Raw genomic sequence first — 17,979 nt, 5'->3', positions numbered from 1 at the left:
CACATTAAAAAAATAGGAAAATGAAACTGTTCGTACCTTTTCTGCTTTGTAACAAGACCATCTCCTGTCTCTGCAGTGCGCTTACCATTGCAGGCACATGCTGTGACCATCCCATGTTTGTGCTTATAGTTTCAGTTCCAGAGCAGTGATGAGCAAAACTATGTCTTTGAGAAGAGAGAGTGTTTCTTTGCCAAGTGAACCACACTTTCCAATTTCTGTTCCTTCATTAGCACTTGGTTTGGTTAGCCCAAGCTCTGTTTATCTCCAGTTATGGTCCTTCTCTTTAGCGTAATGCCAAAACTCCTCCTTTTGCAATGGAGACCTCATTTTTCCACATTCTGTCATCACACCACTAAAAACTTTAGCTAAAACATGAAAAATCTGTATTTGAAACCACATTCTCTAAATGCTTCTTCCTTTTGAACAACATATTATGAGCAACACATTCTTTTGGGGATCAAGTTTCCAAACTTCTGCATGATTCTTGTTTCCAATTTAAATTGTGCTTTGTACCAGGAAACAGGGTTATTCAGACCCTCACACGAGTCACAGTTTGCTGCGTCTGACTGAATTAATCTTGTGGAGTACCTCAGCTCCTTCAGCAGGTAAGTGATCTTGTCTGGTGATTCTTTATGAAGAGTATATCTCTGGTCTTACTTCAGAGCCTAAAAATTATCTGAGAAAACTGGCTTCTTTTGAGGCACCTTCAACAGTGAGATATTCAGTTGCTATGACAAATCTTTTCCTCAGCTTGCTTTGTGCTGCCTGGATTGTTTTTCGCCTTCTGTTATTTTTTTCAATCATAATTTCCACTTTATCTGATGTATTGTCATAACCATCTTATTCCACTCTACGTTCATGTTGGAGTTCAGTGTGTCCATGGGAGCAGGCTTGTTTCTCCGGAGCTTTTTATGTAGCCCTTTTAACACAAAGACGATTTTCAAGAAAACATGAGGGAAGAGTGCATTATCTTTTAATATTGTGCTCTTGATATTTTCAGCTTGCCTCAGCATTCCAGAAATAATTAAAAATATCTATTTCTTCATATTGCTTTTCCAGCTTTGACACAACAATTGGCTTTTCCCTCTTTGAAAGAAAAGCCTAACCTTTTTGAATTTTCTAACCATTCTGTATCTTAAACAACTCTTTACAACTTTAATTTTTTCAGGCTGTGCTTTGCTCAAAATTTTTCTTGCAGTTCAGCTGGTCGGTGTCCTTGACTGTTTATCTACCTCTGCTGGTTGAGGTTGTGCCATTTTTGCTTCCTGGTAGCTGATGTCAACTTTTTAATTTCATTTGGGAGGATGCCATGATTTTCAAATATTTATTTCCAACTATTTTTCTGTTTATCACATTCATCTACACACCCATTCCTTCAAACCGCTCTTTCTTCTTGAAGAAATAACTGAGCACAGTGCATCATGCATTCTCTTTTCCTCTCCTCTCAGGCCACCTCAGGATCTTCCATCCTCTCAGTGCTATCTTTACAAGTTACTGCCTTAATTTTCAATAAATATTCAAAGAATAATTTCTCCTATGCAGTTCTTACCCACTTCAAAGTTTTCTTAGTTTAATCTACTACCTTGCCTCTCTCCAAAACCCATCTCTTCTCCATCTCTGGATTTCCAACTTAGGAATTTAACATTAATTTTACCACTGTGGGGTTGTAAATCTCTATTTGTTGAGAAACGTTGAACTTTGAAACTTGGAACAGTTTTTTTCCTGTCAGCTATTTACTATAGAGAATTTTTTGTCAAACACTTAGCTTTTTTATATAGATATTAAAAAGGAGATTCCGTGTTTCCTGGGTGAGATGCAAATGACATTTGTTGAAAGCATGCAGTATGGAGACAAAGATCTCAGTACTGTAAGAAAACCATGTGGTAGATAACAGTTCACATAGCAGCCAGTAATTGCACTTGTACTTTTTCCAGTGTTTGATTGATGTGAGACTGTAAATTCTGTTTAGATTTTTTTTCAGTGTTTATGATGTGCTGGTCCTTATTTGAGTATCAAATCGTTCCAGCTTGAAGCTGTATCTTTAAAAAAAATCCCTAATTTTAAATTTAAATATTTTGCAGCTTCAGGTATTATGCAAACTGTTTTATGAAAAAAATGCACCAATTTAAAGCTGCTCAATAAATATTTTCTATATTTTTGCACGTGGACTCAGCTGTTCACTCCATAGGTTCTTTTAATAGCCTGTATGCAAAAAAAAAAAAAAACCAAGAAAAAAGAAAAAGTCTGCTGAGCTTTAGATAGATAATGTTAATTTAGAAATAACTGTTGGCATCCAGCCTTAAATCCACAGTCACCACAATCTCTTTCTAAAGGTTTTATATTAGCTTCAAAATAACAAGAACCAAAATTACTACCAGTAAACCACCTAGATTGCCTTGAAATAATGAGGAATGTTCAAGAGTCCAACTATAGTTAAGTGTCCTAAAATAGGCTTTGTTGTGTTATAGTAATCACAGATTCACCTCTGGCAAGATGAGTTCAAAGGAAACGCTAGCACAGCAACATGATGTGTACTAGAAATGTGAGAGTTGCGTAGCTATATGGCTTCCCAGCCGTTACACCTGTGTTATCCCCTCAAAATACTTGTCACCAATCTTGATTTTAACTACTTAAATAGTCACTGTTAACAGGAAGAATAGCGGGTTATACAAGCACAACGTATTTTCTGGAGACTGATTATAATTCTAATTTTTTTTTAAAGGGGACCCGTAATACTGTCAGCTATATCAGCACAGAAGCCTATACATCAGAACTAAACCATGGACTCATAAAAAATTTTGAACCAACAGTATTTCAAAATATTTTAAATGGAATTTTTTAAATGCTGGTGATCTCAGTAAGTTTATAGACTGTTTATAAAGTGTCTCTAAACTTGGCCTGTATGCTTTTCACCATATTTAAAAACTAATATGTTCATCCAGATGTTAGCATCTCTAATCGGGACTGGAGTAAAAAAGCTGGATGAAACACAAAGACAATAGTTTGGTGACTTCCTTTAACATTACTTTTTCAAAATTACATTAACCAGAACAACATCTGTCCTTTCCGATCTCCGCAGAACAGAAAATTCAACTCAAACTGTGGTTTATATGTGTACCACAAGGCTTCTCCTTTCTTCAAACAGATCTCTATAAGCATATGCTGTTTGACAAAATAAAGGACATTTCAAAAGGAGTGCTCAAAATGCTGTAAAAATATTGCTGAATTTCAACTAATTTTCAACACCCACATAGCAACCAAAAGAAAGCTACTGCCTTTGTAACAAATCAATAATACCCTTGGATTACATTCCACCCGTCTCCATCTACCATCATTTTATTGCAAAATATAAAACATATACAGCAATGCTAGTAATGAAAGACCAGAGCCAGTTCCCAGGAGCATCAACGGAAAGGTGGTAACTGAATGTACTGGGAGCTGAATAAACTCCCCAAAGAGCCCACGATAATACAGGTCTGATTTTTCAAAAGTACTTGTCATCTGGGCAGACAGTTTCAAGTTTTATATTAGATAAATATAATAGCTTTTTTTTTGGTAACTATTGCTATCATGCTTCTTCATCGTACAGTACTTGATAGCAGTTTCAAAGGGGTTAACTGCATCTCCTACTATAAGAAGGTTCCATGAACATAATTGTCAACAGACTCCAAAGAAGAAAAACTTGGAAAAATTGTAAAGGTAAAAATATTGTGCATTTTTAGTTGAAAAAAGCCCAACCAACAACAGCAACAACAAAAAGACTGTGTAAATATTCGGTAGTTTTGAACCATAGCTTAATCCTCTAACAGTTCGGCTGCTGAGTTACCATCCTCACTGAAAGGCAGTGTGCAACTTGCATTGCTGCAGGGAAGAGGGCTAGGACTCATTTTCTAAATTGTATTTCCCACGTTCTGTGTGAAAGGTGAGCACTGCTGCTATAGCTCCTGCTATAGCTGAAGAAATTCCCTCTGCCTTTTTCACTGAGCTGAAAGGGCCAGGACAGTGTGGAACAGATAGTGGGAGTGATGGTAGTGCCTCAAGGGACAGACGTGGAGGTTTCTTATCCTCACCCTTTCCATGTTGCATAGGCACATGGAGGGTCAGTCACACCGCAAACTTCGCATCACCTCATAAAAGGGAAATCACATTATTATTTCCTAAGCTATTTCATGGCTTCAAGGACGTCGAGGCAATAAAACAAGCCCCCTTTTTGCATGGGTGGTGATGCTTACAGGGCTTTTTAGAAACCAAAACTGAAAACCAGCGTTCGCCACCTCTCCATCCTGCATGACAGAAAGTAGGACCCTACAGCAATACCTGAACTTTTAGATAAAACGTACCTGCTGTGCAGCATTGAAAAGCACCCACTGCAGTTAGGGCAGTCAGTATCTTAGAATGCACAATCACCTCTCATTAAAAACTCAGTGACCTTCTGCAGAAGTCTAGGAGGTAACTGAAGGCATCCAAGTCGGATTTTACAGGTGACTCTTCGTCTCTGTGCAAGCAAAACCCGTATAGCCTCCCCCATGGTTTCAGGGTCTTACAAAGACAATTCTCAAAACATGGCAAAATCTAAAAGTTAAAAATTGAGTACAAAGAAATATAAAGAATACCAACCACACGTCTTGGCTCAGTTGTGTCATCAAGGCCACAAAATGAATGCTAGTGAAAAAAACAAAAAAAGGAACAAAAACTATAACATAAGATCAAAATAAAATGAGGAAAAAAGAAAAGAAAAAAGATGTAAGATATGTAATATGAAATCCAGTGACATTACAGCAGTTAGTCTTACATCAATATTAATTTATTTGATCTGAAAGAGAGCTACAGTGTACCAATCGCACTCTAAGAAGGGGTAACAGGGTATGAAATTCAGTGTCTGAGGGCAGCTTTACAAATGGTAACATTTGTGGATTATTTCAGAACTATTAGGTTCAGCTCTGTGACTCAGTTAAGCAAATACTTATAATTACACACCTGAAAGCTTTCCTGAACCAAGATTTACCAAGCCAAGGGCACAAACTAAACGCAATTTAAGTGGTAGAAAATCAGTTACGAAAAAAGCATGATGTGTTTAAGCAGCACTTGATCTTCATGTATCAACTCATTGAATAAAACTGAGATTTTACATTATTCTTTTGTATAGCTTTCAGAAGCAGGATAGTTTGCTGAAAAATCTACAGGGCAAAAATGTTTGTCATCCTTATGTTCTGATTTGACAGAAATTTACATAAAACTCAAAAACTGAATCAGTTCCTAGAGGAAAATAAAAAGCCATACTCATGACACAGTAACTATAAACAGTGCCTTGCCCTTAGCTACAACCAGCAATGAGGCTCAGCTATAAATACTGCCCTTCCTTCAGAAGCATAAGACTTCTCTCCACAAGAAATTATTGTGCTCGGTATCAGCGGCATGTAGGTGTCAGTTTGCACCCACTGACATATTAAACCTTCAGAAGAACAATGAAGTAGAAGTATATCATTCATTGATTCTCTGACAACACAATGTTCCTTCAGGCAGTCAAATTCAGAATGGGATTTAATCCCAAGGAAAAAGAAAAATAAAAAGTAATACAGAGAGAAAGAAGCCCTCCACCCATCCAGGAGTTGAAGGATAACAGAAAATGATGAAGATTTTTGAGGTCTCCTGCTAATGTAACATTAAAGCAAAGAGAACGTTAATCATTTTACCTCATTACCAGCTTTCTGCTAAGCTTGTGATTAAGCTGTTCCTTTTCCAATACTTTTCCCATCCATTGCACTGATGAACCAGCACAGATAATGCTAACTTCCATTTTCAAAATTAGGAGTCTGTCTAATCCAATACCTACTCTGTAAACAGTAATGGCAATGATTAAAGACTTAGATTCTGGCAATAGCAACATCTAGAGATTTTGATGGTTTAGAGTAGGTGGATGAACACTAATACTTGCAATAATTAACATGAGAGATATCACCTATTCCTCAAGGTTTCTCTACCTTGAGTTAGCTGTAGCATCTTAGACAACACTGGCTGCTAGGCAGGAACATCTTCAGGTACTGAAGTGGTCGAGGGCAGAAGAGGGCAAAGGCAGCAAAGGAGCCCTTTAATGGGTGGATACTGCCTCTGTTTCTCTGCCAGTGGAAACAGGGTCCACTGCCTCCCCGATGGCTACAGACAGACAAGTCCCAGCCAGAGCGTAGCAGGGGTGATTTAAAGTGGCAATTAGCAACATCAGCAGACAGCCCAGCTCCTCACAGCTCTTCTCCTGGCTCTTCCACAGACCCAGCTGGATATCACGGTTCAAAAAGCGCAGGACGAGGCACTGCAGAAGGGAGACAGTTACTGTGGGAGGAGAAGTCAAGGAAGCCGCTGAGGGAATTGGAGTAGCTGCTAGAAGTGCAATAGCCCCAGAGGGTGACATGGGGGGTGGGGGTGGGGGTGGACTGTCACATCCTAAGAGCAGATGAAGGGACAGTTTGATCAGTGAAAGGTGAGGAAGAAATCTTCCCACATCCAGCACACTGCTCCTCAAAGCCTCTCTCAGTTCTGCAAAATCCATTGACCTATTCCAGCTCCCATTCAGAGTCCTCCAAAAGCCTTCCTTTTTCTCTTTTATCCTGTTATGATCCCAAAAGTAAAAAAAAAAAAACAAACCAATGCCTGAAAGCTCCCCTAACTTCTCTATTCAGCCCAGCAGCAGGTTTGCACCCATATGTACCAGAGAAAATGAACCTGAGATGATGTGACTCATCTTGGGATCTAGGCACTAGTTTAGCAAAAGCAACTAAAACACTTTGCTAGAGTTTAGAGAAAGCCCCATTGTCGGCCTATGCCCTGCAGAACAGCCTAAACGCCACAGACCTGGGAAACGCCTGAGCCCACAGTCTAGCAACCTCGTGCTATCTCTTGCCTGGGACCACAGTGACCCAAATACATTTGCTGTCTTAAGCCTCAATCAGAGATTCTTCAGAAAAGGTTAAAATTTTGATCTGGGATATTAATTTTCAACTTGTTTCTATCGCAAAACAAGAAATATTTTTTGTTTGCAATGTTCGCCATGTGCACCTTATTAACTTTTTTAAAATTTTCAGTATTTGCAAGTTTTGCAAAGCAGTGTTATCTGAAGAACACAGTTGAGCTAACCGCTTCTGACAGGGACAAATCTTTATGTTGTTTCTTGATCTAAACCACAGCAAATCCTCCCTTTTCGAGTCTAGTCTCTTTCCAGACCCCTTGATTCCTTTCTGTACTTGATAGAAAATCCAGATACCAAATAATTTTGAGCATATTAGAGACGGAGCTTCATTTCATGAACCAATGGCTTGAACTCAAATTTTATCTTTCCTGTTTTAAAATAGATTTCATGACATTAGGTTAAGTACTATTAATGCCAATGCAACAGGGAAAAAATAAACTATTACGGAAAAAAAATCCTTTGGCATGGCCCAGGCATATATTTACCTTTTCCTCAATTTCTTTGAGTTGCCTTTTTTGAAGTTCTATTTTATCTTCTAGTTCTCGAATTCGCTGGAACACAAGAAGGCAAAATAGAAATTATTATATCTAATTTGAAAAGTAAATCAATCAGAAAGATAAGAAATAGATTAAAAATTAGGAGAACAAATGCCCATTATTAATGTAACACTTCTTTTTCAGATATATTAGGCACGTTGATGACAGGATTGCTCCATATTTCCATGAAACCATGGCATTTTAAACAGGCTGCATATTTAGAACATCAGGTTTACTACCAGGAAACCTAATCATCACCAGTCATTAATCATAATTTTAACATATACACACAGACAATTCCAATTAGCACCAAAATTCTTAGAAGTACAACACTTCTTTCTCTGCAACTGGCGTAAGCTTTTCTACTCCCCTAGACAGTCAGCAGATTATACTTTTACATTTCATTTTAACTCTCTGTTTTCATTTCCTATAAAACATAACTATGCTTCTGGCATAGTCATGCTGTACCAGACAATCAAAGCACACAGATTTTCAGATCATCACCAAGACACCATCCAGAGATAGAGCTCCATCCTATTACCAGAGCCACCTCCCATCAGAGTCAGAGGGAATGTCTTCATCATAGCTCTCCGTATTTTTAAGGATTTTCCTTCTTTGGTTCCGCAAAGGTTCTCCAAAATTATGACAGTTACGACTGTTGTTGGGACCACATATCCTATCTTATTTCTGTCCCCTTGTTTCCTTTCGATAAGTTATGCTTCTTTTCCTTTTTTGGGCTTCTACATTAAGAAGATATATTTTATTACACTTTTAGCATATTGTACAGATAAAGTAGGTTTTTGTTGTTTTTTTTTTTTAATAGGCAGAAACCTAGAATCTTCTACTAACAGCCACTGGGAATCAAGGAACAACTTTATACTACCAGTTTTTTCAGGATTAACTACCTGACCTTTGCTTGGCCTACAATAGTTAAGGTTCTGAACTCTGAAAGAGAAATTATAATCTAGTCTGATTTCTACACATAGGCCAATAAAATTAATGTAGCAGCTGCTGCACCACTCCCAAATTATTTTATTACTCCCAAAATGATTTGAACAATAGTACCTCCTTCAAAACAACATCTAATCATTATTTATAAACCTGTGTGAACAACTGACGTCAATAGTTGATTCCCTGCATGCAAAGGCCTCAAACAGTGGGTAATGCCCCACACTCATGGTAGCCCAGGACAGTTGCAGCAAGGCAGCAGCTGATCCAATGATGACTTTGTATTGGTTTTTAGAACTACAAAGTTTGACTTGAACATTTCAAATATAACCCGGAGCTGCCCTAAATATGAGGTACATCCATCCTGCAGCTCACCTTGCTTAGGGGATACTAATGTCCACACAAATGTTGCAGATGGGTCACAAGCAATAGCTTTGTTATTGTTGCTGCTGTTTTAAAATAAAAGATTTTGCTGAAATGACTGTTTTGAATATTACGCAGTCAGAATAAGTCAATCAAAACCTCCACTGTATCATGCTGCATTGCTCAGAGATTTCCCCAGGTAATATAAAAGGACTAACCAGATTACCCTTGTGTGACACGAGTGCATGCAGCTTTGCCGGCAGTAACAAATGCCCCAAGCACAGCTGTATTAATTTCACTTTCTCTCCATTATATGTGAATTGATTTATACTTCATCTACTCCCATTTCAAGGCAAGTCTATCTCTCAAGTGATCATCTTCATATAATGAATATACCAGGAATATTATAATCACTGTAAAAAGCCATGGGATGAGAAGTGGGCAGATGCAATCACCTCCAAGATCTCTGGTCCATCAGGTTACACTCTTGTTTCTCTCCCACTCACTTCAGTTATGCTGATTCCTATTTACAACCACATCCCAGAGCTGATGTGACAGACTTCAATTCTCTGGGCATCCTGTATGTATGCTCTGTGATAAAATTTGAACATGGTGAGATAAGTGGAGAGAAGCAATATTTGTAAATACAATTTTCACCTTCAACATTTATCATGTGAGATATTTTTTTCCGTTATCTGCTGAGAACTTGCCTCCAGGAAAAAAAAGGAAAATAAAAAAGCCCCCAAACATCTGGTGGCTTTCTCACCTCAGGGTTTACAGCAAGTGTTCTTTTATAAAAGAACATGTTAATTAGGATAAGATATATTTTTTCAGATTTGGGAATTCTGCTAATTAAGTAAAAATTGAGATGTTATTATTCCCCTATGAATTTTTAATCTTTTCAAAAGATTAGAGCTATTCAGCTTTTCTCTCCAGCTATTCAGAATAGTTCTTAAAAAAAAAAAAGTGCTGAGGCTTCTGTTTTCCAGCTCCCACCCATAGCCCATTGTAATTGTTGAACTTTGTGAGATGAAAGACAGAGACTAGTTTTTAGGTGAAGAGATATACACCTTCCTAAGTTTAAATACAAAGAAAACCTAGCACTTAAAAGGGAATATGCATAGAGCTGAATTTCTTAGCAGTGAAAATCTATAAAAAATCCTTAAAACACCTTGATTTATGTCAGTAAGGCAGATATATACAGGGTGGGTATAGTCCATAGGGCAGATATTTACATGTATACATGTGTATATGTAGACCTGTTCCACACTTGCCACCTAAGGATAATATGTTGAAGACAGGTGACTAGTGTTCAGGTAGCTAGTATTCATCTCACATGAATGAAAATCATGACAGAAGACATGCTGTCAGTAAGATTTTTTAACCAACTTCTTTACTACAGAAATTAAGAGTTCAAACATAGGTCAGAATTTGTTCTAAAACACAACCACAGACTGGAATTTTCCATCAGGTATCAAAGCCTGGGGTTGTTTACTTCTAGTTGTTTACTTGCTTTCCCCTGGAGTACTGTAGGGAGGATTATCCAGGAGGATGAAGTGGGCGTAGCTATTCCCATCAATATCCTCTGATTGCACAGGGTCAGCACTGGAAGATAACCAGCCTAGCTCAGCTATTTATATATCCTGAAAAATCTGATTTAACTCATTTCTTTCCATTTAACCACAGAGATGGCCTTAAAAATATATACATATAACAGATTTACATCTGCACACAGTATTTAACACATAAAAATAATTGTTTTCCCCCATTGTACCTATCTGCATTTATAGCATTATCTTGATAATAAAAAGATATTTCCAAAATATGACTTTAAAAATACATGTAAGCTACATGCAATAATCCTACCTTTAACAAAAAAGTATCTTCCAGAAGTAGCAAGAGATATTCTTCAGTCAAAGGTTATATTAAGCTACCAAGAAGGAATTACACATACTAATTAAAACCAAAGGTAGGACTGCTTCAGATTCAGTATAAGCATTCACACCTTCATCTACTGTTCCTTTTATTTGCAAGAATTAGCTGTCAAGAAGCTGTGGTCTCACTCTCAGGTCTTCAACAGTTGATTAGATGCTTTCAATGAATTCTGGTTTGTTTATGTTTGCAAAAGCATTACTGTGACAACAAATCACGCAGATCTGTTGTATTGTTATCAAGAAATTCTACCTACCCTCATGCTTCAGGGCATAAACTGATGATCAGTAAGTGAACCTTTTCCTACTATGTCGTACCAGTTGTGCTACAGAAGATGCTTTCCACTCTATCCTTGACAAGGCTCTCGGGAGCCTCGCAGGGTAAATCCAGAGCATTTTCAAGTGCACAAAAGACTATACAAGGAAGCAACAAAATCTACTGTATCTTGCTATCAAAACATTGAGAAGTCTTGCTTGAGAAGAAAGCCACAGGCCGTTCTTTTGTTTATTCTCATTTTTTAAAAAGGGAGGGACAGAAGACATGGATAGATAATCTAAAACCAGTACAGTGCTTATGTTTCCTTTAAACCCCCCCAGCAGTTGTCACAGCCAGAGCGAGGATTAGGGACAAAGTGGAGCTGTGTTCTGCTGGGTTCTAGCAATTCCTGTGTTCCTACTGTTAATAGCACCCCTCAGTCACATGAGCGCACCTTTTCAGGACTGACAGGATTCACGAGAATAACACTGTGTTGTCAGATCATGGGGCCATACAAAGGAACTGCTGTAGGCAGACAAAGCGCGACAGTCAGACAAAGATAATGCAATGAGACTGTAACCATGAAAGAGAAGAGCACAAACGTTAGGGACGTGGATCCTTAACGCTGTCCACCTCGACTACATTCAAAACCAATCTGCCAAAATAATGAATATTAATCTGTCATTTATTTTATTGCAATAGCAAATAAAACCTCACAAAACTTTAGGATGATGGATGGGTAGATTTGTGAATACTCCCTGTTACTACCTTCACCTGCATGGAGCTCTCCTGAGTTTTGGAAAGAGGGTTGGATGAGCATCCATTTCAGCATGGCAGGCACCTACTTGATAAATCATCCTTCCACTAGCAATGATGTTTGCTGCCACTTCTGAGTAAGCACTTGCAAGCATCCAGAAAGCAGCAGGGGCTGAAAGGGCCCGACTGCTGGACTGAGTTAACAGCAGGTGGCTCTGCCGGCCAAGCTACTGCTGGAATAGCAACTTCAGCTCTGTCAGGAATGAGGCTTAGCTGTGAAATCTATTTGCATTTCCAGACAGCTACAGAACAAAGATGTTAAAGTCGTATAACATAGGCCTTACTTATTACTTAACTGCAATTTGAAGAGACTTTTAAGTTCCATAATTAAATCTTTCTCAAGAGTAGTTACATATCCATTATATATGCAAAGGTATGTGGCACAGCTACAACCCTGATGGACAGCCTAAAAATACTAACAGTTAGGTAAGGGAGAGAACATCCAGAAAATGCAGGCAGCTAAAGCATGCATTTCCTTTGGAAGTCTATAGTGTGAAGACAGGCATATGACTGAAAGTCTGCTAAAGCACCCCTAACATGGCACTATATATATGACTTTACCTTACTGAACAGAGCCATAAAAGGGAAGTTTACCATCAGTCGTTTCCAATTGTATAAATTTTATATTCACTGGCTGCAGCGATCATATACTGCCCCTCCTCTCCAACCCAATGCTTGGAGAGCTCCTAAACACAAAGGGCTGTCAAATTGCCCAGAAGTGGGAAATTAAACATTTTTCTTAGCAGAAGATTCCTAATGTGCAGAAGATACCTCCTAAATGTTCAAAACCCTCATTTCCTTTCATCTCATGAGGGGAAGTTCATCTTTCTGGGCAACAGGATACACATATTGAAGTGCAAATATTCACTTAAGCAATTACTTCGCTTTGGTAAACTTGGATGGTGAGTGGCTTTAGTGTGTATCTTCCAGTACTGATAGAGAAATTAAGATGTCAGCTCTTCCTTTCTGAAGTAACAAAGGGCTGAGACACCAAGATGGGACTACACTGCATTATTACTCCCATCAGTTCTGACCTTCCTTCAGAAGGGGAGTCTCTTAAGTTCGCATGAAGAATTGCTTTATAGGTAGTATGCTGCCTGAGCTGGCCTATGCAGGGCCAATTCTGGTGTCTCTGCACCTACAGCTCAGTTTTCCTGACAGTTGGATAGGATAATTTCCCTCGAGATTTTTTGTTTTCAAAATTCATCCAAACTCAGTGAAAGGCTAGACGTAAAAATCCTAAATGCAAATACATTACTGTCATGACTCCCTTGTACAAAGGTGCAAACAAAGGGATAACACAGTGTTTAAAACCGAGTTAAAGGCAATGGGTTCCTTGTAGACCATTCAAATCAGAGGTCAGGTCCAACAGAATTATATTGATGCATTGCCAGTGGAGAACCAGCTAGGTACTGCTTTCAAAAGGGAAAATTCTGTAATTTTTAGCATGGCCTGTGGCTATACTGCAACCTCAAGGTTGCAAGCCACATCTTTGGGACATATGAGGAATCAAGGCAAAATGCAAGCAGCATGACAGTAGATGTGTGCCTGGAAATATTACTCTACTTTCACTAACAGAGAAATTCCAATAACACAGGCTTAGGAAACTCGGCTTGCATTATGGAGCAAAGAAATAAAAATAATGAGGCTGACAGTGGAAATGATAGTAGTGCACTTCTGTTACTTAACATCATTGAATGGTTTAGCCAAAACTAAAATATTGCTCTATCAAAAAAAAGCTAATTGCATTCCCACACAGTACACATGAAGTACGTGTGCCCAGCTTGTGCCATAATAGCAATCCATCTACATTAAGTACCTCTTCCACTAATATAGCACCTGTTGTAAAGCAGCACTGAAATAAATGGAAATCTGTCCACTGAGCTCGGTAAGCCTTGGATTCGAGTCTCAGAGCTATCATTTTTCTGCTGGAGGCAATAAATCAGCCCAGTAATGATTTGTCATCATTTTAAGAGTTTGTCATAGGAGGAAATTCAGCATTACAAAGAAAGAAAATTGATCTGAGATGGAATGAAGTGCCCTACTACTCTAAGATGCTAGGTCCAAATTTCCTCCACCAAGCAACCAAAATGTGTGCATTTCCTCATTTGTTTTAGTTTTCATTTCATGATACCTCAAATTCTGCTGAGAAATGGACTGCGTCTCTACAATTACGTCCCTTACACACAGTGGTTTTTTGACCCAATCTCCCAGCTACCATTTTAGTAGCAAACACAGATTCTGAGAATTTCAGTGCTTTCTGTTAATTGGATAGTGATGCAGGCTAGGTGAAGCAGACTTCTTCATCCAAGCTTTTTGTCCTCTCCAACTCACTCATAGCATTAGCCAGTCATTCACAGTAGTGAACCAACACCTTGATGGCTTCAAATCCTCAAGGAGTTTTGCCAAATGAGGAAAAATGCTACCAGGAAAGGAACTTCTGTGACAAATTTTATCTTCCAGACAATGACGACGTCATCCTTCACGTAGGTGTCAAGCTGCAGAACTGATGTTTTTGTTTCCTACGTAAGCATGTAAGTAAAGAGCCCATCTGAACAAACATACTGTTTTACTGACAGCAACATCAAGAAGATCGATTTATCTGGCTGCAAAATAAGCTCCTTGCCATGCTACTATAGTTGTGAAAACACAAGAATGTACTAATCAGGGGGTTTAGAAATCACCTTAATAGTTCCTGTGACACACTCTTATTGGATTTACATTCATCAGCAAAGGTAAGAGAACAATTTGATAATTTTAGCACAAGGCAGACAAAGAAGGATTTGCTAAGCTGCTTAGAGCCTCGGTCCTGAAGTGTTGGAAAGGTTCAGGTTGATGTACATTCACAGGATAGGCACCGTGGATGGACTATATCAGACATGAACCATGTTTTGAATCTTCAAAGCCAGCTTATGATCAGGAATGTATCTCATTCTGCAGCAAAATTTAGCAAAGGAAATATTTTATTGATCTGACAAAGGGAAGAATCAATATTGTTTCATTATAACATTATTTTAAGCAGCTTCTCGACACTATTAAGACACAGGTATGTACGATCTTTAATAATATGAACAGCATAACTATGTTACATGTATAAATTTAAACAAAGATTAATATAAACTGACTTGCCTTTAGCTATTATTCAAATCACTAAGCTGATGGCTAAAATTCCTTAATGAAAATAAAGATACAATTTTCTTGATTTTTTTTTAATCTAATGCATTTTAACAGCTGTTTAAAAGCCTCCACTGTGTTTACAATACAATTTGCATAGGTAATTGCCACATGCATTTACTCAAGCCGCTGTATCTGCTACTGTAAGGGGTCTGGATTCAGGAATCCAAATGTTCCCTTTAGTCCCATATTCCCAGAATGTGATTTTGCATAATGGTCATAAGGAAACAAGCAAGCACACTGTAACAGCATTAGCTTAAGCCATTTTTGTTGCTATTTGGTTTACTTTAGGATAAAAAAGTATTTATAAGTTTCAGCCAGTTGAATATAATAATAATAGATGATTTTGGATATACTATACCTCTCTGATTCTCACTAAGCTCTTTCTTTACATAGTAGGTAAAAATTTCATTCCTTTCTGTGTTCTGCAGTCTCAACCATGATAATCCAATTAATAGTTACTGAAGTAGGAGAGTTGTTCTTGTTAATCTTTGTTATGCATTTGTAGTTTCTTTATTTGCCTTCCTGAGGAGAATGAACCTTTCAGCAGCTGCACTGATGCATTTCTCAGCATGAAAGTTAATATGTATTCAATCACATTGGTCTTAGTTGTAAACCAGCAAATTTTATAAATGCATTTAGCTTAAAATAACTCTTTGTTATAAGCTGATGCTGAACGACTATATGTACATGAAGATATGGCTTAATATTTACTAGTAAATTTGATATTTTTTAACACTAAGTGACTTTTATGCTATATTAAAACTACATCATAGATTGATCTCTAACAGAAGAATTTCAAGAGTCTTATTTCTTTCATTAGGGAAAAACAGTAATTAAAGCCACATTAGACTTATCTACAAAAATGGCTATTCTAAGTCTACGTAAGCTCAGAAGACAAAATGCATTTAACATCTTAAAATTGACTCCTTGACAGCCTAGACTTATTATTAGGGGGAAAAAAAGAGCATAATATAATATTTATTTAGCATTAGTTTTAGATTTTTTTTTACATTCTGATATTTAAATAGCAAATTTCCATGTAATTATCATTATATATGTATGAATTTTGCATATGAAAATACATTTAATATTCACCTCTATAACAAAATTCACAACACTTTAAACTTGCCTCTTCTCAGGTCTCACTGGCCTTTCCTAAGAAACATAGGGTATTTTGGATTTCAGATGAGAGGATTTCAGCATTAAAACTTCAGATGAGAGTTTTCTTGATTCTAATACTCCTTTAAGGCATACAGTTGCTCTTAACTTGCGTACAACCTCAATCACACCTTGTTTAGGACACAGGGAGCAGATCTTTCTAATATATTTTGATATTAACCAGTCCTGCTATCATCACTTATTCAGACACGTAGCATCACTAAGACAGTTAGCAAAGCAGGCATGGTTTGATCTGAAGCCTAAATACACAGAAAACATACATATGGAAACACTGTAAGGTAAATAGATAGAAATGTCTAAACTTAACTCTCATTTGCCATGCATGTAATATGTGGGAAATTGGAGATGTTTATTTTGATATTGTCATTACAGCAGCAACAATGCCTTGAAAGACTCAACATTCACTCCTGCATGACAAATCAATAGCACAGGTCAACTCTGACTAACCTAGTCATGGTGTGCTTGATGAATATAGATGACGGTTAGACAGCTATGATATCAGATGCCTTTAAAAGCAATTGATGAATATAAAAAATGTGTTATCAACAGTAATGTATTATATGTTAAACAGCAAAGCACAGAACATTTCTCAACTGCAAGCATTAGTAATTGCAAAAAAAAAGATCGCTGGTTGCCCTATGTATTCCTCCTCATGTATAGTTGTATGCAAATAGCTGGGAATGAACTTCGCTAGCACCTTAACACTTCAGATTTAAAATAAAAACATTAAAACAGATAGCACTTATATAGATTTGGTTGTAAAATGATCTGTGACTTTCCCCAACTCTTATTGTGTAAGTAACCTCAGTAGTAATACTTCTACCTACTTTCTAAATTGTGTGACAAAACTGTGGGTTTTTGACCAAGGCAGCCACTCTCTGGCACAAGGTAACGTGCCAAACAGAGGAGGTGACGTCTTTAATTTGTCCTGTCTGACACGAGGCGATGGGCCAAAGAGGACAAATTTAAGACAAAAACCTCCTCATGCCTATCAATCAATGAGGTACAATGAGGTACATCCTCCTTCCTTCTCTCCCTCCCCCAAGAGCTTCCCAGCCAAACATTAAACCATATAATTCTCCCTGGATGAAAAATAGATGGTCTACCAACCGTAACAGATTACACAGCAAAGGCGAGCAGAACAACTGCTGGATTTATCCAGCCTTTACCTGAACATCTGTAGTATATCAAGTGGCAACTCTCAGGTTCTTACTTCACAATGGCAATGACTGTATTAACAAATTAATTTTTTTAATTAAGGTTTTCAGAAAAAAAAAGGACAGAAACCCAAATATGTATTCAAAATGGCTGGTCCAATGTGATCTGATAGATATGGTGACATCCAACCCTATGGCTTTTTAAACAAACTACTCTCCCAGTGTGAAAAGGGTGCCCTACCTAGTAGAGAGCAGGGAGAACTCACGGAGGCATGGCATCCACTGTAGCTTTGTTTAACCTTTAAGCAGTCAGAACTTGGCTCTTCAGGTGAAAAAAAAAAGAAAGAAACTTAGTGAAAGAAATTAGTTTGTTGTTTCTCGATTTCAAGCTATATTTATATTTTGACATTTCAGGATGAAAAAAGACATCACTGCTTCCGACTTTTCCTTGGTGTCCATGAAAAAAAATGCCTGAGGCATCACATTTGCAGAGAATCCTTCTCCATGGCCATGACATATAGAGGTCAGTTTTGAGTTATGATTGTTTTGTCCTAAAGGATTGTCTTATGCCTTCTTCTAGTAAAATGTGCAAATAAAGTGCCAATTTCTGCTCTTATTACCAATGAATAATCCAACCTGGTCATAGGAGTAAATG

General features: G+C 37.7%; 1 protein-coding gene across 4 annotated transcripts in view; it reads right to left on the bottom strand.

Moving 5' to 3' along the window:
• Nucleotides 1-27: 27 nt before the first annotated feature.
• JAKMIP1 (janus kinase and microtubule interacting protein 1) overlaps nucleotides 28-17,979 on the bottom strand; it is a 106,810-nt gene continuing 88,858 nt past the window's right edge. For all 4 annotated transcript variants that reach the window (XM_064449111.1, XM_064449112.1, XM_064449110.1 and 1 more), the window contains exons 20-22: nucleotides 7,447-7,512; nucleotides 4,618-4,662; nucleotides 28-2,202 (exon numbers count right to left, since the gene is read on the bottom strand). In XM_064449111.1, coding sequence (XP_064305181.1) covers nucleotides 2,170-2,202; nucleotides 4,618-4,662; nucleotides 7,447-7,512 — 144 coding nt within the window. In that variant the 3' untranslated portion in view covers nucleotides 28-2,169. The remainder of the gene's footprint in view (nucleotides 2,203-4,617; nucleotides 4,663-7,446; nucleotides 7,513-17,979) is intronic.

This window comes from Phalacrocorax carbo, chromosome 4 (genome assembly GCF_963921805.1).
Source record: "Phalacrocorax carbo chromosome 4, bPhaCar2.1, whole genome shotgun sequence".
Taxonomy (NCBI): Eukaryota; Metazoa; Chordata; class Aves; order Suliformes; family Phalacrocoracidae; genus Phalacrocorax; species Phalacrocorax carbo.
The sequence above is the reverse complement of the archived record's forward strand: the minus strand, read 5'-3'. Positions and strand labels throughout refer to the sequence as shown.